Below are 23262 nucleotides of genomic sequence, written 5' to 3' on the forward strand. Positions count from 1 at the left end.
GAGACCACTGTGCTGGGGTCCATCTGATCAGAGTCTACACACAGCACAGCCTCCTGATGCAAGAGGCTCTGTCCAGAGAGGCAGACGTGCTCCCTGCCCACCCTGTGTGAGAGACCCGGGCAGCACCTTGCCAGCTGGCTCCCGCCAGACACATGCTCTGCACCAGGCAGTGCGCCTCCCTGGAATCTGCTCTCCCAGGGGCTTCCCCTAAGGGCAGGGGCCTCTGGAGGAGGACACAAATGAACATGCACTGCTGCCATGCTGTTAAGGTTCCCGTCTTTCTCTTTTTAAAGACACATTTAACCTGCATACTCAGCACCCAGCTCATTTGTCAGAAGGACATTAGAAATCCACGCCGAAACCCACAAGCACAAAAGGAGCCGTCTCCTACCTTTAAGGAAGCAGTCCTTGCTGTGGGCAATGCTGATCTTCTTTCCCAGCAGGCAGGCAGCTCGGTGGAGCTCACAGTGGTTTTCGTAAACCCGCCCGTCGGAGCCGCAGACAGGCATGTAGCTGGGCCTGCAGGCCTCTAGGCACCGGCACTCAGGCTCCCCGGTCTCCCTGCTGAGCGTGCACCTGCTCCCACGGCCGCAGAGCTTCTTCCCGCAGGAGGCCGGCAGCGCGTCGTGGCCGGAAAGTCCTGCCAGCACACAAACATAGAGGGTCAGCTGCAAGCCCTCGGGGGTGGGGGCTGGGCCACCTGTACAGCTCTTTCAGGGCATGCTGACAGAAGCTCCATATGCCTGTGAAGCTGAGGCCTGGGGGCTCGGGGTGCCCCATGGGGTCCTTGCCCCTCTAACGGGGGTGGGGGGAGTGGTACGAGCAGTGCCCTGCCATGTAGAGCTCGGGTTTTACCGCTGGCTCCCATCAAACATCTCAGACACAACCCCTGCCCATCCTGGGAGGGAGGGGCCAACTGAGGGCCACATGGAAGTGGCAAAGCACCAAAGGACCCTGCTGACTGAGAGGAGGAGGGCTTTCCAAGGGACAGAGGGCTTGAGCCAAGGCTCTCATAACCACATGGCAGGGAGCATTTGCCTGACTGAGGCAGGAGACCTGGCAGGAGGAGGAGTTTTGTGCAGGGGTTGGGGGAGAGGGGATAAGGGGTAGCAAGGTGTGGTTCTATCTTGCTGGACTCAGAAAGCCCAGCAGAGGAATTTCTGTCCACTGTGTTAGGCAATGGGGAGCCACTGTGGAGTCTAAGGAGTAAGTGTGGAGTAGGGAGGAAGAAGTCCTCTAAGTGTTCGGGATCGGGGGGCAGCCAAGGCAGGGAGGCCAGAGGTTGACCTTTTCCTCTGGGGAGAATATGGTTCTCCAGGACACACTAGGTCAGTGGTGGCACCAGCAGCCTCTGTGCACTGCTCAGTCCTTCTGAGCACAATGCTGCAGCCGTGGGCGAGAAGCCTGAGGCCGTGGAGACAGCAGCTCCTGTGCTGCTGTGGTCTCATCCCCGACACGCTGCTGTGTGTCTCCTGCCCCAACACATGCCCATAATGCTCTCACGCAGTGCTGCCCAGAGCTCACACACCAAAGCAGCAGGGCAGCTGGCAAAGCGGCTTATTGTTGAAATGGTACACTTATGGGGAGGGTCAAATAAGCATCTATAACCCACATGACCAAAGAGTCCAGAAAATCGGACAATGGCCACATGGCATGAATGGCAACAGATAGGAAGTTGAGAGAATTATAAAGGGACATCAGAACACAAATAATTAAAACATGAATGCAGATTTTATGGCCACAGAAATCTTTGCTTTTAAGTTTTAATTAAATCTTCTTCAAAATACTGGGAAGACAGAATGGCCCTGGCAGTCAAGAGAACGTATGGCCTCAACTCCTATCCCATGGGATTAAAATGCCTAAAGAAATTAAAAAAAAAAAAACCCTTCCTTGTCTTGTTTTTGGTTAAGTCTGCTTTTCATCATTATAGATTTGAAAGGGAAAAAAATAAGTTATCGGTAGATTAACTGCTTGATTCAATAACTCATTTAAATTCCTCCAGCCTTGGCAAGCTAAGAAATATTGACTTTTTCTTGAATCATAATAAACTAGAAGGTCAAAATATCTCTGAGCAGCGTAAAAGTGCAGACCCTAAGTGGGCATCTGAGTCTCCTTTATCCACTTTGCTAATTGTTGGTGTGTCACACGAAGGCCAGGTGGCATTCACCGGCCCCAGGGCTCGTCCTGCCATCAAGGCTGACGGGCAGCAGGAGCCAAGGCGCTCGGCAGTGGGGGCTCTGGGCTGCAGGCCCTCCACCCCTGGTGTTTAAGGCTGCTTTGCCACAGAGTGTGTTTGATTAGCTTGATTCTCCTGGGTTGTTGGAAAATGGGTTACCCTGGAAAGTGCTGGCGGCTGTTAGAAGAAACTACACAGCTAGCTCTAAAAATATCAGCCTTTGTTTTTTTCCCAAGACGAGGCCAGGACACAAGGCGCTGCCACTGTATCACCGGCTTAATAAGCTTCCCTGTGTGATGAGAAGGACACCTGCTAACCGCCCCATTTTGAAGAAACAGAGCCTGAGTTTCTGAGCCTCTGGTCTCTCAGCTCCTGCTCTGGTGCTTGTGTCCTGCCCGTGCTGCCCACCCAGACCGAGCTGTCTCTGGGCACAGCAGCTCCAACTCACCCTCGCGGTCCATGCCCTCCGTGAGGTGTCTGCTGCCACCTCAAGCCTGAGTGCTCCTCTCTGACTTCCCCTACCCAGAGAGGGTTGGCCCTGCTCCCTGGCCCAACGGGTCAGGCCCCATGGGGGGATGGCCTGTGTACGTTCAGAATTTAAGAAACACAACAGCTTTCCAAGCTGCTCTCCTTAACCCTGTTTTAGCACTCAAAGGCCAGGCAATAGCCTGAGATGGGAGGGTGGAGGGGGCCCCGCATGCAGTGACCTGTTCACAGTAGCATCTCTCTTGCCTCCTGCAAGTGGGGAGATGGAAGGACGGGGGCACGGAGGGAGACAGCAATCCGTCGAGGTGGGCCTTCTGGGGTAAAGGGGACTAGAACCTGGAGTAGCAGGGCAGGAAGGTGCTTCAGAGACCACCTGGTCCAGACCAGGCATCAAAGGAAAGCCAGCTCGCCAGGGACAGGGGTGGGGAGAATCCCCCAGCCCGACCCTTTCTCCTCTGAGACGCCCGCACGCGCAGGCGACAGCGAACACTCTGAGGACCAAGGCTACTTGTGGTGCCTCCCATGCCCACGTTTGATCAGCCTGCAGGTGTGGCTCTGAGGTCCTCCCCTAGGCTGTGCTCTGAAGGGTCAGTGTTAAGAAAACACTCGTGCCAGCCTGTGTTCTTTGAAGTTGCCAAGAGCACTCAGGCTCTCTCTGACTTGGAAATCGGCTGTTGGCAAATATTTGATTCCTAATTATCTGCAATTAAGACAAAAGCAGCTTGAAAGCCCTGCACCTGCCCTTCCCAGTCTGTGGCCAGCAGGCCCCACGACAAGCTGAGAACACCGTTCACAGGGGCGGCCTGGGGTCCCAGCCCCGGCCGCTGAGATGCCGGCCAAGCATGGTTTCGTTAAACGAGCCCCTTGTCGCCACTTCCTCCTTGTTATTGAAACAGAATGAATTCCCCACTCCTACCAGGACGATGATAAAACAGTAATGGGGAAGGTAACCAAGTGAGACTGCCAGCAACTGCCTACAGTATTTATGGGACGACCATGACGCCTGAAAAAGACGAAATGTGCTTAATTTATGGTCATAAAGAAAGTCGTTTACCCAGGTTAGAAACTGATCATCTTACCAAATAAGCTGCTTTTCAACACTAATTAAATTTACTGAACACGGTCAGACATGGGAATTGTTACATGAAAGTTATGGTGGCAGGAGAAACAAGTCCATTTGTACCAGTCAGTGCTAAAGCCTCCCTCTGTGATTCAAACAAGGATTCTCGCTCGATGTGACAGTTACAGACCCAGGAGTGCCCACTCCGAGCGTGGCTGGGGGTGGTGGAGTGTGGCAGTGGTCGCAGCCAAGCCTGCCGGACCCCAGTAGCAGAGGGATAAGAGGGGGAATCCCACAGAGAGAGCAGGCCTTCCTGGTTCATCAGAAGTGGGAAGCCTCACTCCTTTCCTCACCTCTGACCACGGCACAGGGCACAGACAGCTCAGTTATTCTGCTTCCAAACTCTGACTCAGTCTCTGTAACTGGTTCCTGGGCTCAAAGTAAACCAATGAGTGTTCTCCTCTCTGTGCCCCGAAAGGCGCACAAGAGGAAACCCTTTAGCAGTCGACTTGGGGATGCTAACTGCCTGCAGGCATGTTTGTCCAGTGCAGCATTTTCCATCTGAGAACCTGTGGTCCTCCGCTTGCCACCCTCCCCCCTTACACAGCCTAGGGAGGTCACTCAAGGACGTGAGCATATTTATACTGCAAGTACTGCCTAGTTTCAAAAGGCAGACTCGGCACAGCACGCTTCATACGTAATTCCTCGAGGAAAGGCTTCCCTGGCAGTTCCCTTACATCGGGAGTTTCCTTGACTCATGTCAAGTCTGTCCAGCTTCCAGGGGAGTCTGAAGTCACACATTCCCAGGGCACAGTGACCAGAACTGGCCTGCAGCACAAATTCTGCAGGCTCCACTGCACAGCTCCGGGCCCCTGACCTCAGGCGAGCCCTGGAGCTCAGTTCCAAAGGCAGCGGCCTTGGCACAGGTTCCAGTCCTGCGGACCACCGCTTCCCTCGGTCGGTCCTGGTGTTTCTCTTCCCTCTGGGAGCCCTTTGCACTGTTAGGCCAGCTCTCCCTCTATATTGTATGATGACAGTAAAGTTACCTGACTCAGAGCTTTCCCCCTGAGGCCTCCCACAGGCATGCTTCACTTAAAACGGGCTCCCAGGCGGCTGGCCTGGAGCTTGTTCTAGCTGCTTGCCAGCACGCCGTACTTCCCACCGTAAAAGTGAGGACCCCCTGCTCCTATGGCTCCCAGACAGAGCAGCAGGCTCTGGAGCAGGGCCCCCGCAGCTGGACATCACAGTTGCTCAAAACTCCAAGGCAGGCATGGGGTGGTCCCTCTGGTTTCAGGGCAAGGGCCAGGTTCCACGTATGTCCAGAGCTCAGCACAGGGCCTAGCACAGAGCGGGCTGAGGAAAATGCAGGTGAAAGATAGTCTTTTTAAGACACTGCAAAGACCCAGGGTCGCTGGCTAGAGATCTGAGTAGTCAGAAATCAACGAGTCTGAAGAAGCAGACGCAGTGACACACTGAGTAGTAGCCACAGTGGAGATTGTGGACAGCACTAGGGTGGGAGACGAGAGACCTGAGTTCTGTCTGGGTTCCACCCAAGGAAGTCTCTTTCACACGGGAGCTTCAGCTTCCTTTGTGATAACAAGAGCGAGGTGTCCAGAACTTCCTCGAGACTGAAGAGTAACCTTGCATCTGTGAATTTAGGGTGTCTATAAAAGCCGTGTTCTAACTTGCTCATCTTTTGGCTGTAAGAAAACTACAACAATCACTTCTTTTTCTTTTTGCCTCTATTTGCCCTATCAAGTTATCTCAGCTGGCCTTTGAAGAGTTGTTTCAGAGACATTCTTGGGAAGAAAAGCGGCATAAAAATGTGCAGCACAATAGGATTTCTGCCCTTGGAAGAGTTTCTTTTACAAAACGGTTTTGTTTTAGAGCATTTCCTCCAAAAACATTCTTATCCCCAAGTTCCTGTTCTTTGCCTAAAGCCTCTCCAGTTTGCATCCGTCTTATTCTCTGTCACCAAAGCCCTCATTTTTCCTCCTGGTACCAAGCTCCCTCGTCACTTTCTCTAGCTCCTCAGGGCTCCCTGTATCTTCTAGCTGACGGGCTGGATGTTGCTGCTCTCCATGGGTCTTCACTCTCTCACTGATGCCTCATTACGTGGGTTCGTTCCTGCTTCTCCACCAACTAATGATTCAAGGCCGTGACTCCTCTGGCTGCCTCCAATTATTTCAAGGATTATTGTGCAGACACTCAGCATGAGCCACTGTGTTGCTTCCCAACACTTTAGACTTGCGAGCACAGAGGGGATGCTGAATTCTTCAAGGGCCCTTTACCTGCTGCACAAGTGCTGCCCCCAGGTCAACACATTACCTGGGTAGATCACTCGTCATGGACGTGCCTTATAACCAGAGCGCATAATATGTGCTTTGTGATTATTCTTTTAAAGAAAGAAATGCAGCTCAGTGAAAATACCTAATACTAGCACAGAAAAATTTGGTATTTTTCTCATCAGAAGGCTGTCAGTTTCTCCTCTCAAAGATTTGTGCTTTTCTCTCAAGGGGATTAGTAGCCATAAAAATATGTGCTGAATAATATCAAAATAAAGCTTAATAAGAGTATCAAATAGATAACTGCATTTCTTCTCAGTAGCTACTGAGGCCTCTGGCAGGTGGACCCAAGGGCCCTGGGAGGCTAGCTTTCTGGACGAATGGGTGGGTTGGGTCTGCTCTACCCCTGAGACCGGAAGAGCACAAGGTGACCAGAAGGCAGGAGGCTGCCTCAAAGTGTGTCCCCAGGGGCCTGTGGACTCCTACACAGAGGCCCTCAGGGTCACATTTCCTACCAGACTCTGGATGTGAAACCACTACTGCATCAAGGTACTTCGGTACCTGACTTGAGCCCCAGTGGACAGGCAGTGGACAACAACCACCTACACAAAGGGAGTCCAGCCTCCGGGGGAGGAAGAACAACCAGAGTTAGAGCTGCTGGAGGAGAAGGATGACAACTTCAACAGAGACAGCAAAATACCCAAACTCCAGGAGAACTGAGTACAGCGCAAGGAGGCTTTCCAAGAAAGCCATGACTGCTGAACCAAGAAGGAAATCAGAGAAATTTAAGGGGAGAATGGTCACTATGGAGACTCAAATTAGGGTCCTCCAAGATCAAGCAGAGGACATACCTCCAAGTCCAGAGCAAAAACAGGAAAAAAGTCCTAAAGTTCAGGAGTTATTCCAAATAGTAATGTGAAGGGAAAAGGCACAGAGGAAGGCTTAAGTGTGTCCTCTTAAATAGCCAAACACTGTTTTAATTAACATCAGGATCGAGACGGATACTTGTCATCATTATTTTCATTCAAAAAGGAAGTATAGAAAACAAGAAAATAAAATAATTGGTAAAAATTCGGAAAAGGCAACTCACAACTATCTCTTTTTGCTGATTGTGTATCTGTATACTTAGAAAACCCAGAGACTCTCGGCAAAAAATATTAAAATTGTAAGAGAATTATGATGAGGTGGTTGGACAGATGATAAATATACCAAAATTAATCATTCTTCTCTTCATTAGCAAAATATTTAGAAATGGAAAGGAAAAAATAGTCTACTCATAATAATGGTAAAAACTATAAAATATTTATGAATAAATTTAACAAGAAAGTCATAGGACTGATACGAAAAAGACTATAAAATCTCATTGAAGGTCATAATATAAGATTTAAACAAATGCAAAGACATTTCTTATTCTTGGGTGGGAAGACATTACCATAAATTTACAAATTTAATTCAGTCCTTTGGGAATTGGATAAAATCATCTTAAGAAGTTCATTTGGAGGAGTAAGTGGCCCCAGATAACCAAGAAAAACAAGAAAAGGAATAGTGAAGGGGGATGTGCCTTACCAAATAGCAACATCAAACCAGAGAGCTGCTATGATCAAATCAGTAAGACACTGACTGAGGAATAGACAGATGAATGACTGTAGACGTGGCAATAAAAGACAGGCTCCAGAAATAAATCCCTGTATCTGAAAATTCAGTGTATGACAAGAGTGGCCACTGAATGGGGAAAGTGGCAGTCACTTGATAAATAATGCTGAGGCACCTGGCTATCCACTTGGAATAAAACAACATCGGAACCCTATTTCACACCACATAAAAGCCACATTAAAATAACTGCAAATGTTTAAGCTATTCTTATTAAATAATGAGGAGATATAAAAGAACACTTATACACCCTGTGGACAGCATAAGCATTACACTACGATGAACAACCACGTACCCACCTACCCATTTAAAGACCAAACCCAGTTTCATTAGTTTCGAATTTCTCCATGTTCCCCCCTCCAATTCTATTTCCTCGTTTCCACTCAAAAGGAAACAGGATCAGGAATTTTGTATTTATTATTATTTTGCTTTTCTTTGTAGTTTGATCTCATCCTTGTATTTCTATGCAATATATTGCCTTTTCCCCATGTTTCTGAACTTTACAGACATGTATCATATTGTATTTATGTATCTGAGAGTTACCTCCTTTGCTTTTACACTATGTTTTGTTTCATCTACATCTTTGCATATACCTGACATTCATTCATTTTTCACTTACAGTGCCCACTGTATACATGTGTCATCATTCATTTATATAGTCTAATTAGGTTGTTGTTTGCCTCTTTCTGTGGTCCTCTTTCTTTTGTTTCCTTAGTCTGGATCAAATACTTCACCTTTCATTTTTTTCTTCTACTCATATAAAAAAATATACCCTATTTATTCTTCTACTCTGCATTCCATAAACTTAAAAAAATGTGTAATTAACCCAGGGTCTAACATTAACCAATCATTTTATCCTCCATATGAAGAACCTCAGAGCATATAAATTCCAATCGCTCCTTTCCTGACCTAAATATATGACAATAGTACATATTCTATCTTTATTCCTCATAATTCCTCCTTATTCCTCAAATTCTCATAGTTGTGTGTGTCTAAAACATCCGTTTTTCAGGGGGAGGGTATAGCTCAGTGGTAAAGCATGTGCTTAGCATGCAGGATATCCTGGGTTCAATCCCCAGTACCTCCATTCAATCAGTCAATCAATCAATCAGATTACCTCCTCCCACCAAAAGATCCATTTTTATCCTCATTTTAAAGAAATATTTATGCTGTATAATTAATTCTGTAATCACAGATTTTTCCTCTCAACTCAATAAACATTTTACCCCCTTGCTCTTTGCCCTCACTGAGATGTCAGCTGACAGCCTTTCCTTTCCTTTGCAGGTAATCCATCTCTTCTTTTTGGATAGTGTTAAGATCTTCTCTTTGGTTTTCTGCAGTTTCTCTATGATGTAAGTATGCATATTTCTTTGCATTTGTTCTGCCTGTAATTCATTGGGTTTCCAGGAAGTGAGGATTTAAGTCATTCATCAATTTATGAAACTCACAGCTACCTTCCTTTAGATATCTCTGCTCCATTATTTCTCTCCTTTTTTCCCCCAGGCATTCTGATTAGACATGTGTTACAAGTTCTTGTTCTACCTCAGTATCTCTTATCTCTTTCACATCCCCCGTATTTGGTTTCTCTGTGCTGCATGCTGTGTAATTTTTTCCAATTCATCTTCCAGTTCCTGAATTCCCTCTTCAGCTTCTTCTAATCTATTCTTACATGCTCCCACTGAGTGTTTAACTTTGAATTTTTATTTCTAGAAGTCCTATTTAGTTCTTCACAATGATATGTCACTTGTAGAATCTCTTGATTTTCAATCATATTTCAATCTTTAAAATATTAAACATACATATTTTATATTCTGTGTCATTTTGCTGTTTGTGCTGCTTGTTATGTGGCGCTTTCCTTCATGGCGTTTTAAGAATTTTTTTTTTTTAAAGAATGATCTCAGATTTCCTGGAAGTTTATCTGAAAATTTTGGATGCACAGTTTGAAGATGGGCTCATCTTGATTGTGCCAGACACCCAAGGACTCCACAGTTCTGGGTTAAACTCAATTTCATGTCAGATTTTTCCGACTACCTAGGTAGTTTGCATCTGACCCACAATTTCCTGTGGCGATCAGCATATGCTCATATGGTCATATGTCATTATGGGACTTTTTCCCTCTACTCTAATTTTGTGCCAAGATTTGAGACAAGCACATTTTCTCATACTTGCAGGAACAGGGTAGGTTTCTTTCTTGTTTACTCTTCCACTATGAGTGTAACCCCTTGGAGTCCCAGGTAGGCGGTGGAATTTTCCCAAATGTGTCCACCTTGAAAGGACCTGGGACGTGTCCCTGGTACCCTGAATTATGCTGAGTGTACAAACTAAAGCTGATGTTCACCCAGTTTGGCAAAAGCCCTCGAGATAAAGCCAGTGTCACGGCTACATTATCTCTCTGGGTTCCTGGTTTCACTTGCTTCTTTAGCCTCTAAGTATTCCTTATATTCTTACCAGCACATCAATGCTTAAAAGAATTTAAAAATATATTTCTCTGCCACATTGCCAGTGGCAGAAGTCAGATTATGACTTTTAAAAATATTACATAACAATGAAGAAACTAAGATAAACACAGAGATATGGCTTTCAACACAGCACTATTAGCTCTTTGGAAAGTTCTGATAACTGTTCTTGCCACACAAGAGACTCAGAAAAGGCTGGGTCATTGCCAGATAGCCTGTGGTAATTTTCCTGAGTCCAGATGCATGTTTAGAGCAAATTTAAGCTCTTCCATCACCAGAAAGTCAAACAAGAAAGAGAAGTCTATTAATGGGGTGTAGTGGAGGGAAAAAGGACACAGCTGTCTCCAATAACCTATGTCCCTAACTTCTACCTCAAAGCCCAGAGTGGGGCCTCTCAGGAGCAGTACTGTCCTCAGTATACAGATGTAGCTGGAGACAAATGCAAGGTCAGTGGCTGAGCCCTTTGGGACCACTTCTGATACAAGAAATAAAAACGATGGAGTTGAGTCTGAAGTATCTTCTGAAAAAGCAACGCCTTTAGGCACAGTGAGGGTCTCTGAGCCCTAGTGTCATCTGATCTCTAGTTTATATTGACCCAAACAAGCCTGCTCTCCTGAGGCAGCAGCGTCAGAAAGTGAGGGCTTTACTCTCATTGACACATTTCTACCTAAAGCATGGCCAGAAGTCATTCTGTAACTGGTATTGGTTCAATCTTACTTATAGTGGCAAACTTAGACAATATTAAAAATCAAAATATCCTTCTAAGCAGGTCATAGTAACTAAAGCAAAATTATCTTTGATTTGTTACAACAAGCATACTTATTATCTCAACTTGAAGCATGTCAGAGTGAGTTCTGCTTTTTGATTCTAAGGAGAAAAAATGCTGATAATATTTTTGCTTCAAAAATTCATAGTTAAGAGGGAGGCAGCAGAGCATGATGGTGGCCAAGGTGGGGGAAGGGCATCACAAGGAAGGGGACCCAAGGATGATGGTCAAGTTGGTTCTGGTAGGCAACTGCATTGGGGGATGGCAAGGTGGGATTGGGACCCACAGAGGAAGGTGGGGTCAGAAAATTACATTACATACAGGGCACTGAGCAGTAAATAAACACAATGAGGATAATGGGAGCTAAGTCTCTCACTGAAGAGGAGAGTTACAAATATGAAAAGAGGGAAGCTAGAAGGAACCCTACAGAATGCACCCTGTAAGTACACACACACATACTTTCTGCATCTCTTCTCTTAGAGGATCTGGGAGCAGCAAAACCCCAGGAGCGAGGAGCATGTTTTACTATCATGTCTTGGTTTCTAAATACAATTCACCACTAACGTGAACCAAAGATCTCTGAAGAAATGGCTTATTCCAAGGAAGGGGCAGGGCAAGTATAAGAATAGCCCAGAATATCCTGTTGTGCCAGAAAGTAAGAAAGCACTTTAAGAAATCATGGGACATATCAAAGGATGCAGAAGCCAGTTTGAGGAAGAGCCCACTGGCCAATTCTGGGACACTTTGAGCATGAAAATAAATAATGATAGTAGCAAATAATATCCCAAAAGAATAAAGAGAAATGCACAAATCCAATTGATTTTTTAAAAGTGAGCAAATAAATGGGGAGAAAATTCTTCCATACAAGAGAATTTCAATTAATAAAAGTAGAAGAAATTAAGGAATTAGAAAATTTTCATTTGGCAATCATAGTACTAATTATTTTAGGCCAAAAAAAAAAAAAAATCAATAAATGCTACAACTAGTGGACGAAAGAGGAATAACAGGATACTTACATAGTTTCAATATGTCTTATCACAAAACAAGTTGACATCAATTCTTAACTGGTGGGATGCAGAAGAGCTCATGATAACTTCAGTTACATTCTTGCCCTAAATTCATAACCTTGATGTAGTCATGAGGAAACATCAGACAAATCCAAATTGAGAGACATTAAGATGACTGGCCTAAAATCTTTAAAAAAATGTTAAGAATATGAAGGGCAAGGAAGGACTGAAGAACTGTTCTAAATTGAAGCAGGCTGAAAACAGGTGATTTGGTTTGAATTCTCTTACTAAAAAGGACACTGTTGGCAAAATGTGAATGGGGTCTTTGGTGAAGTACATATGAGAGTTCCTCGTATCATTCTTACAATTTTCTAGTAATATGGAAAATTAAAATAACAGGGCATCTAAAAATTCAGACAGAATTCTACTTCTGTCTTGGACAGAGAATTGTACAATAGGTTGTTGTTCCCATTATAACAAGAAAAACCAGATGAATTAAAAGTCCTATCTTTTTCAAAGTCATGTGATAGTAATGAAGAAATACATGTCTAAGTAAATCAAATTCAGAGAAAAACAAGCCTATAATAGAATTAAAATATACAATATATGAAATAAAGGCTTTATTAAATGGACTTTGATAAGAATAAGCTGACTGGACACAACAGATAATGAGATCAATAAATTCAAAGACAAGTCAATAATAAAAAGGCCTAGACTGAAGTGCAGAGAAGAATAATGAAAAAAAATAGAACAGATCACTAAAGAGCTGGGGGATAATCTGACCAGGACTAACATACATATAATTGGAGTTATAGGAAACAAGAGGAAGAATAGGGCAAAAGGAACACTTGAGAAGACATTGGCTTAAAAGTTTACAAAACTGAAAGATATCAACCAAATATCCAATAAGGTGAGTGAACCCAAGTAAAAGGAACTCCTACAAAGGAAACCACAAAGCAAACCACCATCAAACTACTGAAAACCAATGATAACAAGAAAATGAAAACTCAGTCAGAGGAAAAAGATACATCAACTTTAAGAGAGTAGTAAGAATGATGTTTTATTTCTCATCAGAAACAGTGGAGGTCCCACTCTAAGAAGAAAAAGAAGGAAGCAGAAGGAAGAAAATAAAGGTAAGAAAAGAAATCACCAAGCTAGAAAACAGTCCCACCAGCAGTAAACGAGTGTTCTGTTTCTCCCATACCCTTGCCAACACTTGCTACGGTCAGTCTTTTAAATTTTAGAAATTCTAATAGGTGTTTAATGGTATATTCTTGTGGTTTTAATTTGCATTTCCTAATGACTGATGATGTTGAGCATCTTCTTATGTGCCTGCCATCTGTAAGTATTCATCCAAGAGAAATGAAAGTTTAGGTCCACGAAAGGACATGTACAAAAATCTTCATAGGAGCTTTATTTATAATAGTCCCCAAATGCGAACAGATCTAATGTGAATCAGCAGGAATGAGTCAGCAAACTGTGATGTGGCCATACAGCAAAACACAACTCAGCAATATAAAGGAACAAACTTACTTTCCAAGACACAGAGAAAACTCAAACACGTGACGCTGGGTGAAAGAAGCCAGACGCCAACGGTTCCCTACCCTACAGTTCCACTTACATGGTGTTCAGGAAGAGCTAAGGTCATCTGTAGTGATCAGAACTGTAACAGTGGTGTGGGGGAAGACTGACTGGAAAGGAACTGGAGATCACTTTCTAGGGTGATAGAAATGTTTAAAGTTTTGATTTGAGTGATGGTGTATACATTTGTCCCAAATTATTGACAAAGACCTATACATTCATTGCATGTAAATTATACTTCAATTTAAAACAAATCCACGTTCAGGTTTTACTTTTTTTAAGACAACACTTCAGATTAAGTGATCACAAACAGATATTTAAGAAATCTTTTACATTGTTCCCAAATCCGAAGCAATGCAAGGGCTTATCACCTATACAGGTTGGGTGGAAAGACTCTGGTCTTGATTCTGGGAGGGTGGTGGGGCCCTCAGACAGGGCGCCTGTGTAAATTCCCTGATGAAATCAGATAATCTCTAGCAGTGCCACCACAGCGCAGGAGCAGGAAGTCAGTGGGAGCCTGGCTGTGACCCGGAGCTGCTCATGCCGCAGAGCTGCTTCTGAAGCCAGAGAGGGTCACAGAGCAATCCTGTTTGGCCCACCTTTCTGGGATTACAGGTGGGTATGTGACTGGGGCAGGAATACAGGGTCCCCATACTCAGAGGGACCCTGTGACTGGGGATTAATGCTCTGGAGTTGCTGGCTTGAAATTCTTAATAATTATCTTTGAATTTGTGTTTTATAAGAAGATCTGATGGGACAGTCACTGGAGGATGTGTCAGGGCTTTGAGCCCTGCTCATGTGCAGTCCTGACTCATGCCACCTCCTCATCCCAAGATGGGGCTCTGCTGCCTCTTCCTACCCCTGCTGCCCTGGGTGGCCTTCCCCTACTCATCTTGGCTGCACCTTCCACCTTAGGCCAGGAGGGGGTCACTTTGCAGGAGGGATCTGCATTTTGTCGTTGACCTCCACCCCTGGCAGGAGTCCGGATGGGGGCATGAGCAGGGTGTTGGACCCATACTGCCAGGCACTTCAGGGTGGGGCATGATGGTGCTGCCCTTGCCCCGGGCTGACAGCACCACGGTACATATGGTGGGGCCCCTGGCCCGCCCTCTAGTCAGCTACTGCACAGCCCCCGGAGCAGGGCATGCAAGCCCTTGGGGGAGGCCCATCTGTGCTGGGTTGGGGCATGGAACTCAGGGGAGGTGGGCTGGACTTTCTCACTCTCGCTGGGGTCCCACATTCTCACTGTGCAGTGAGCCTTGCAAGTTCTATCGTCATTCCTGGACTCCCTGGCTGCTCTCTGCACTTCCCCTCTTGCAGGATGCCAGGCCAGACGGCTGTGCTTAGAGGAGGCCTAGTTTCTATTTGCTCAGCTCTCCATCTGCTGTCTCGGTGTATGTTCTCCAAATGGCCACACCCTGACCCTGGGAGACACTGTTAAGTTGGCTCTGGAAGTAGAGTCTTTCTGACACCTACGCACTCCCTTCAGAAATGAGTCCAAATGCTGCTCTTGGGAGAATCACGAGGAAGCCTAGCTTGTCATCTTGAATGACAGCTCATAGGACACAGAGCTGGGCAGAAGGGGCAGCAGGCTGGGCTGGGCATTACTGGTGCAGATAGTGCCCCTATTGAGCACTACCGTGTACCAGGCCCTGTTCTACATACTAGAGATAGAGTAGTGACCACAACACACACAATCCCTGCCCTTATGCAGCTTAAAGTCAAGTGGAAGAGACAGACAGGAAGTGATCAGTGTCATGAAGAAAAAGAAATCAGTGAAACTGGATGAGGAGGGAAGGGGTGAGAGGTTATTCAGATGAAGTGGTCAGGGAAGGCTTCTTGGAGGAGGTGGTGGCCTTTCAGTCTATACTGAGGTCCTTGCATGAAGTGAGGGAAAGAACCAGAGAGGATCTGAGGACAGAACAAATGCCAAATCCCTGCAGGGAATGGAATGGATTTGGTGTCTTCAAGGAAGACCAAGAAGGGTGGCTGGGGTGAAGGGGATGGAAGGAGAGCGAATGAAGATGGAGGTGGGACAGAGCCAGCAGGGCCTTGTGCGGAGCCTTGACTGCATCCCAAGTGTGATGACAAGCCACTGGGAGGCTTTGAGCAGGACAGTGAATCGATATGATTTACACTTTTAAAATGGATTCTGGCTGCTGGGGGAGGGGTGACAGACATGGTGGCCAACAGAGACGCAGAGAGACCAGTTAGGAGGCTGCTGGAGATGCCAGAGCAAGAGATGCCAGTGGCCTGGACTAGCCGGGACAGGGGGAGGAGCGGACGGGTTTCTGTGCTATTTTAGGCACAGCTTGCTGACACAGCAGATGATGCTGTGCGTGAAGGAGAGGGTCAAGGTTTTTGCCTGAATAACCAGGTAAATGCGGCTTAATATTCACTGAAATGGGGAGTATGGGGGATGATCAGGTTTGGCCATAAAATCAAGAGTTTTGTTCCAACTACGCTGAGACTGGGATTTCTAAGTGTCCAAGAGAAGAAAATCAAGGGGCAGTTGGTTCTGTGAGCCTGGAGTTCAGGAAAGAGGTGTGAACTGGAGACAGAGATTTGGAAGATTTTAAAATCATGAGACTAGATGATATCACCCAGGCAATGAGTGCACATCAAGAAGAAAAGAGTGTCAGCCTGGAAAATTATTCTTAGACAATTCTCAAGTGTGGAAATTTGTGAAATTTAACAATTCCACCTCTGCATTAGGAAATTTGTGTTTAATTTGAAAACGATGCGCTTAATTAGGTTATTCAGCCTACTTTAAAAGAAACTCTTGCCAAACCTATCTTATTTTTCCTTTACGTGTACAGGATGTTAACAGCTCAGAAATAACACACTCGGGCCTCAGGACTGAGGTTACTGTTCTAATGAATGAGGCTCCTGGTCTGGTGCTCTGAGAGCCTGAGGCCAAATGAACAGAGAACAGACCAGAGCTGTGTGGCCTTCCAGCAGCCAAGCCCCAGTTGTGAAGTTTCTGTCCACAGTTTCTGTATCAGGACCGTAAAGGAGAAAGAAGAGGTCCCCTGGCATTTCTGGCACAACAGTTTGGAGCTGGCATGTGGGCGGTGTCCTCGGACCGCACAAAGTAACTTGTTTCCTGGCCGGTGCCTCCGCCTCCTGTCTGACCCCTCAGCACTGCTCACCTCGATGGAGGCGGCAGCCCGAACCTGTGTTCATTTACATCAACGGAAACTTCAGTCCTCATCCCATTCACGTGGCACCTCTGGCTGTTCCATACGCATTTTAGGAGCTGAAGTGAGCACGTCTTCCTCCCTGGGGAGGCTCCCACCTTGCTGCTCATGTACCCTGTGCCCCCGCCGAGGGACTGCCCATGCTGCTCCCCGCAGAGGAGATGCTCCGCATATCTGTTTCTGAACCTCACAGGAGGTGTGCTGCCTGATTCCAGGGCAACATGAGGAATGAAGCCTCTGCCCCATGTAAATAGGAGCTTCCAGACAGCTGTGTGCTGGGAAGAGGTGGTGATGGTGCGGAGAGGGAGAGGTGCAGGGAGACTTTGACTGGGGACTGGAACGGGGACACGGCGTGGGGTGGAGGCAGTGACAGAGGTGAGGGGGAGGGTGGTGGCAGGATTGAGCAGTGGTGGGATGACGGTGGAGATGAAGTGGTGGCCCACGGCATGAGGAAGGGGATGGTGGTGGTGATGACAAGGTGGTTAGAAACAGACTGTTTTCTTCCGCTCTAAGAATGAGTCTCCCAAATGACTCATGAAGGAGACCATGGGGCCTGCACAGTCAGGAAGAAGACAGATAGGAATGAGTATAAGCCTTTCCACAAAACAACACTCAGTAGGCCCATAAAGGCTGGGCACCCACAGGTCAGGACGAGAACCCATCTGTGCACATGGTCCACGTGCTGAAGCCGAGGGTGGAGGTGGGGGCAGTGCTGTGGGTCCAGTGGTGAATCAACTCACCCTCAGATGTCACCACTTGCTCCGGGGCAGAGGGCATGCACAGATGAGTGGGGCCGTGCCTGCCTCTGTGAACCAGGATTGGCTGCCCGTAAGAAAGGGCACCCAGTGCGACAACACCAGGGGCGCCTGTGCCCCTGGTTTCAGGGACCACCGGGACGTGGGGCAGGCAGCTGCTCTGGGGCAGATGGTGCCTCTGAGCTTTCTAGTAGTCCAAAAAGTCCCTGCAGAGGAATTTCACTCACCAGTTACTAGCAGAGACCTGTGGGCAGTGCAGGAGGCCATGTTGGGAAATCTTATGAAATAATCATGTCAGTCTGAGGAAAGCACTCTCCTGAGACCAGCTGACAATGCAGGGAATTCATAGGAAATTTGAGGAATATACAACCTGATGGAAATGAAATGTTTTAGAGATGGGGAATAAAAGAGATTTTTATTCAACGCATCAGAGACAAGGAGATGGCATATTTTGAAGAGCTCTGAGTTTGAAATCACTCAGTTTTGATATTTCAAATGTCCAGGGGCACCTACGTCCCTTCCACCTCCCCTTGGTTTGCTGGTCCATGCCACCCCTCTGCTGGTGATGCTGCAGTACTGATGGGTTAAATGACGGTGTCCTCTGAAGGGCAACATTGCCCATCCCAGGCCAGAGGAAGGCTGGTCTGGACAGGAAAGCTGGCAGTGACCCAACCATGTGGTCACATAGGCAATTTTAGCTGAGTTCACTATGGACCGTTCCCATAACTGGGCTCACTTCTAAATACCCGAGAAGGGAAAGAATGCTGGCTCTGGGGTTGAACGATCTTGAGCTCCACATCTGGAAAATGAGAGAACAAATCTTCCCAAGGCTGGCAGAGAAGAATACAGCAATGAGCATAAAACACTTGGCACACCCCCTAGTCCACAGCAGCCTCCAGAAAAATGCTAGCTCTTTCCTCATCTACTGATGAAATGATCATTCCATTAAAAGGGAATCTATAAAAATAAATCAAAAGATCCTTTACATGGCAAAATTTCTCACCTATATCAGATTTTGCCCAAATTTTACACTGTGGATTAACCTATTTTGAGTGAACATAAAAGAGCCATGGGCTCACATTTATCAAGATTTTACTATGTTCCAGACATTAGAAGTGTTTGATGTAGATTTTCTTCATGGGTGATTGTGTTAAGAAGTTTTAAAAACCCTTTGCTACACAGGTTTTAGTTTGTGTATCTTTTTAATATTAAAATTTCATTAAAGTGACAAAAAAGAATGAGATTTAGCTAAAGCCCAAGATTTGTCCCAGAAGCTGTCCTCAAGCTACACTGATGGCCTGTCCTGACAGGTACTGCCCTTCAGCAGGACCCAGAGCAGGGCATCCTAACCGGCATACACAAGACGAGGCCCTTCCTGGGCGGTGAAGCTGTTAAACTGCCAGGCCTGAGGTTTAACAACTGTCCACAGCAGGGGTTGTGCTGAGATATTAAGAAAGAGACATAAGGGAAAACTATTTTGAATGTGAGTTCAGATTGTTCAGCAGAAAACTTGGCAAAGTAATTAGCAGACTCCTGTGAGGGAAGATTTAAGGCTCAACTGACCTCCTAAGATTCTCATGACATCTGAATCTCCACTGCTGCAGATTCATTTCTTGGGATAGCCCTTCTGGGTTCCTCTCTGAAAGTACAGATTTAAACTTTAAGTTAAAGCATGCATGCATGCATGAATGCATGCATTCATTCATTATTGAGTAATTTGTGCTCCTATATGGGTTAGGCACTAGGTCCTGGGAAGATATTAGAGAACAAGACAGAAATGGACTCTGCCCTGAGGTTTATGGCTTATGACCACCATGTATGGCTGTGCAGTTTGTGCACTGCGCAATATGTTTGGTGGGGGATTAAGCCCAGTTCATAGCCTATGTTTCCTGGCATGGGGTTGAATTTGTCTGGATGAAGGGACACTATTTTCTTTGCACAAAGATGCCATCTATCTGCCAAGCCAAAACCCCATAGGGCTCTGTTTGCCCAATTGGGGCGCTTTTATTCTGATATATACAATGGCTCTGGAGCTGGCACTGGTCCTGGGGAATTGGTCCTGAATGCACAGTCACAGGGCCATGACTGTCTCACTGATGTCTCCACACCTGTTGGTGTGGGCAGGCCTTAAAGGGAGGACAGAGACATGGAAAGGAGAGTCTGTGTTGGAATCTGGGGTGAGAGGAAGGGAAGCAGGAATGACTCGGGCAGGCTCCAGTCCCCCTGCCCAGGGTTGAGGACCCCACTGGACAAGACTTCCCTCTCTCTGGTCTTGGCCCCCTCTTCTTCTGTTTAGGGCCAGGTGGAACCGGACTGTTTTTGACCTCCCCTATAGCTCTCATCTTCCCTGATTCATTCACCATCCCTGAGAGTCAGCCTGTGATCTCAAAAGAAACCATCTCTCCCAGGTAGGAATTCTTAAAACACAGAATGTGCTATTGGAACAGCGAGCATGGTCCTTTATGCCTGACCACAGGAGGGTCTTCCCCACGAAGGGAAGGAGCACAGAGTAGCTGGGAGCCTGAGGATGTGAGGAGGAGACCTGCCTCCTGCCCCTCCCTGGGGCTGTGCTGACTGACAGGACCAGTGGACTTGGGTGTCCTGTATAATGAGTTGCTGTCACTCCACTGGGGCTCTGGGCAGACAGGCCACAAGGCCCTGCCAGCTCAGTCACTCTCTAATTGGAGAATGTCCCGAAGGTGGTCTCCTGCCAGAGGTCATTAGAGGAGAGACCGACAATTCTGATTACTCATAATGCAGCTCCCATGGCCAATGAGCAGCACAGGAGACTGGGGGAAGATCTATCGGCTCTGTGCCTCCTGGCAGGGTGGGACAGTGGGGCCGTGAAGGGAAGGAAGTGGTGGCAGAGAAGGGGCTGGAGGAGGAGTAATCTGTGGGCATCTGTCCTGTTGTTCCTCAACCTGAAGTGGGCAACATGCCAATCCCTGCTTCAATGACACATGGAGAGAAACTCTAAGTCCCTTCTTCAGCTTAGCAAACACCACTGCCCTCACAAGGCAGGAACCCTACCCTGGCTAAAATATCCCCTCCTTCCAAAAGTCAGCACAGGCTTTGGAAGGAGTAAGCCAAGGTTTCAAGTCCTAAAACCACGTCTCAGTCTCAGCTTGTCTTGTCACATTCTCAGCATTTGACCTCTGAGCTCAAAGGCTCAGGGGAAGTTTGGTTGCACAGAATCAGAAAATGCCCCAATGTCCCTTCCTTTAGGCTAGCTCACACCTCCTCCAGAAGATTCTGGCAGTGTCACCAGAAGAGTCAGCCAGCCCTGGTTTACAACTTTGTTTCTGCTTTTATCAGCTGTGTGGCCTTCGACCAGTCCAATAACCTCTCTGGGCCTCAAGTTTCTACAGATATAGAGCAGAGATAATAACTGGTACCTTGCCTAAGGATGAGAGATGGCTCATGCACAGCTCCCAGCACAGTGTGGGGCCACTAAAAGGTTCTTAGAACTTGGAAGGGCTCCTTGTTCTATCAGTTTGTACAGCCAAACACTGTTCTCAAGGAATGAACCCAGAAGCCTGAGAGAACAGGGCTCTTTCTGGCAGAAGAGCTGTCACTGTCCATCTCAGGGCTTGCCTTTCCCCATTCGCAGGGCTGCTGCCTTCTCTAGGGTCTCCAAGCCCTGAGAGACACTGGACTCCGCTTTGTAGGGGCGGTGGCAGGGGGAGGGCTATACAAGAGTGCTACTCACCTGTGCTTCCTGCCAGGAGTGCAAATAACTGGGGGCGGAGAAGGGGTGAGTGTTCAGCGTAAAAATGCAGATTCCTAGACCCCATGCCCAGAGATTCTGATTCAGTAGTTCCGGGACAGGGCTTGAGAATGTGCTTTTAAATGAGCACCCTGGCTGAAGTTAGGCTCCAAAGCTGTGGACCACATGCTGAGAAGCCCTGCAAGGCTCCAGCTCCTATACCTGGGACACACGGGGTGCTGAATTCCGGAAGATCCTGGCCTCCCCCGCAGCCAGGGAGGCAGGCCTGCTTGTGCTGAGGGTAACATCTGTTCAGAGTTTTCACCTGGCCATGTGGCACCAGAACGTGGGCATCTAGGTCTCCCAGGGCAGGTGTGGAGGACATCTGCTGTCCACAATGGATCCTTCTGTAAAGCTGGGGGTGCTTTCTTAGAGGGTGAGAGAGACAGCTGGGGGTGTGGTTATTTCAAGGACTCATCGGAAGCCCCTAATGGGAGAAGAATCACCTCTAAAACCAGATGTCAACTTCTATTAGTTGGGAGGTTGCAAGTAATGTGTGAATAACAATGGCTGAGGTGTGCCAAACTGGGAATGAGTTACTTTTAAGATAATGAATTCTGAGTGGATTTAAATTTATCCTGATAAAAATCTCATTCTCACACACTTGCATTCTGAAAAACTGTGGTATATATGAAAAGGGTTGCAGCTAACGTGTGTGAACCGGGCCGGACTTCTGGTCTACCATACCTGGGTATGCTACACTGATGATGTAACCTGTTGCACATGTCATGACAGAATAAGGACTTGCTGCACCACCTGGGTGGTGATCTGTGGCTCTCTGACTTGTCCCAGGGCCCCTGACCTGGTGTCTTGCTGACCTCTCCCTGCTGTCACCTCTGACTGGAGCCTTGGGGGCCTCTGAAAAGGCCTGTGGGGAGTGCCCTGTCCAAAGTGAACAAAACAGGAAAGACAGAGGGTTGAGATGGAGGGCTGAGGTAGGCCCATTACAAGTTCCAACAGTCCACTGTGAAGACAAGACATTCTGCACGTGAGAGACTCGTGAACGGGGGATGCTGTGCTGGTGCTTGGCTCGGCAGCAGCCGCAGCGCCCTGTGCAAACAGGAAGTGACTGTCCAGGTGTCGGTGTGCCACGGGCATCTTCACTCTGCAGACCAGCCCACCCACGACTGCAAACATACAAGTGGGCCCTCGAGCTCGGGATGCCCCTTTCTCCTTGACCATTAGCCTTAACGCAACTCTAAAATGGTTTCTTTTTTTTCCCCCTGGGGACTTTTCCTAAGCCCCAGCCCAGGACCAGCACACAGTTTGCCATCCCCAGCCACCAGCTTGCTTCACTGTGAAGGGAGTAAATGTGATATGTGAGCAGCACCAGCTCTGTTACCTCGTTAGACGCAAACATCATTATTCTAAGTTGTATCCTTAAGTCCTGGCTGCATTTTTTGGAAGTGAATGAGTGCCTCCCTGTCCACAGGCAGGGATTTCAGTTCTCTTTCCTGCCTTAGAGGTGGGCTCCTACGAACACCACAAAGGGCTGGGGGAGGAGGAATCAAACACTAAAGATCCCATAAAAGTAGCCTTGTGACCATCTCATCTCTGGAGTGGGCTAACCTGGGTCCTGGGCATGGTTAAACTCGTCTGCCCCTTGGTGGCTCATGTCAGTGGAGCTGTGTTCTCAGGAAGCCCATCACCACAGAGTCACTAACACTCAGGAGCTGCCCCTTAACCCTCAATTCAGATGGTGGCGAGGATGACGACGGTGATGGCACTATGTGGGCTGAACTCTTAGTGTGCACCAGGCTCCGTGCCAGCTGCCCTGCGGGCAGGACCTCATTCATCTTCATCACAGTTTCCTGAGGGAGGTTCTAGTATCCCTGGGTTTCAGGCGAGAAGAGAGGCAGAGGGAGGATTCTATGCCTGGATTGCCTGGGACCAGATCTTGCACTCAGACCACCACCACCCAAGGAAATAGAAAGAAACAGGGCAGCTGTGACAGCAATCATGCTGACAGAAGATGTCCAGGATGGGAAATAGGTCCAAGCTCATTCTCCCTTCAGAACCTGCCTGGCTCAAAATTAAGTCTGTCGTCTGTGGATCTCAAGGCTCTTGAGCTTAA

At 47.2% G+C, this 23262-nt stretch overlaps 1 protein-coding gene across 6 annotated transcripts in view; it reads right to left on the bottom strand.

The window, feature by feature from the left end:
- FSTL4 (follistatin like 4) overlaps positions 1-23262 on the bottom strand; it is a 467332-nt gene that overhangs the window by 198188 nt on the left and 245882 nt on the right. For all 6 annotated transcript variants that reach the window (XM_074360665.1, XM_074360663.1, XM_074360667.1 and 3 more), the window contains one exon: positions 392-640. In XM_074360665.1, coding sequence (XP_074216766.1) covers positions 392-640 — 249 coding nt within the window. The remainder of the gene's footprint in view (positions 1-391; positions 641-23262) is intronic.

Source organism: Camelus bactrianus, chromosome 3 (assembly GCF_048773025.1).
Source record: "Camelus bactrianus isolate YW-2024 breed Bactrian camel chromosome 3, ASM4877302v1, whole genome shotgun sequence".
NCBI classification, from domain to species: domain Eukaryota; kingdom Metazoa; phylum Chordata; class Mammalia; order Artiodactyla; family Camelidae; genus Camelus; species Camelus bactrianus.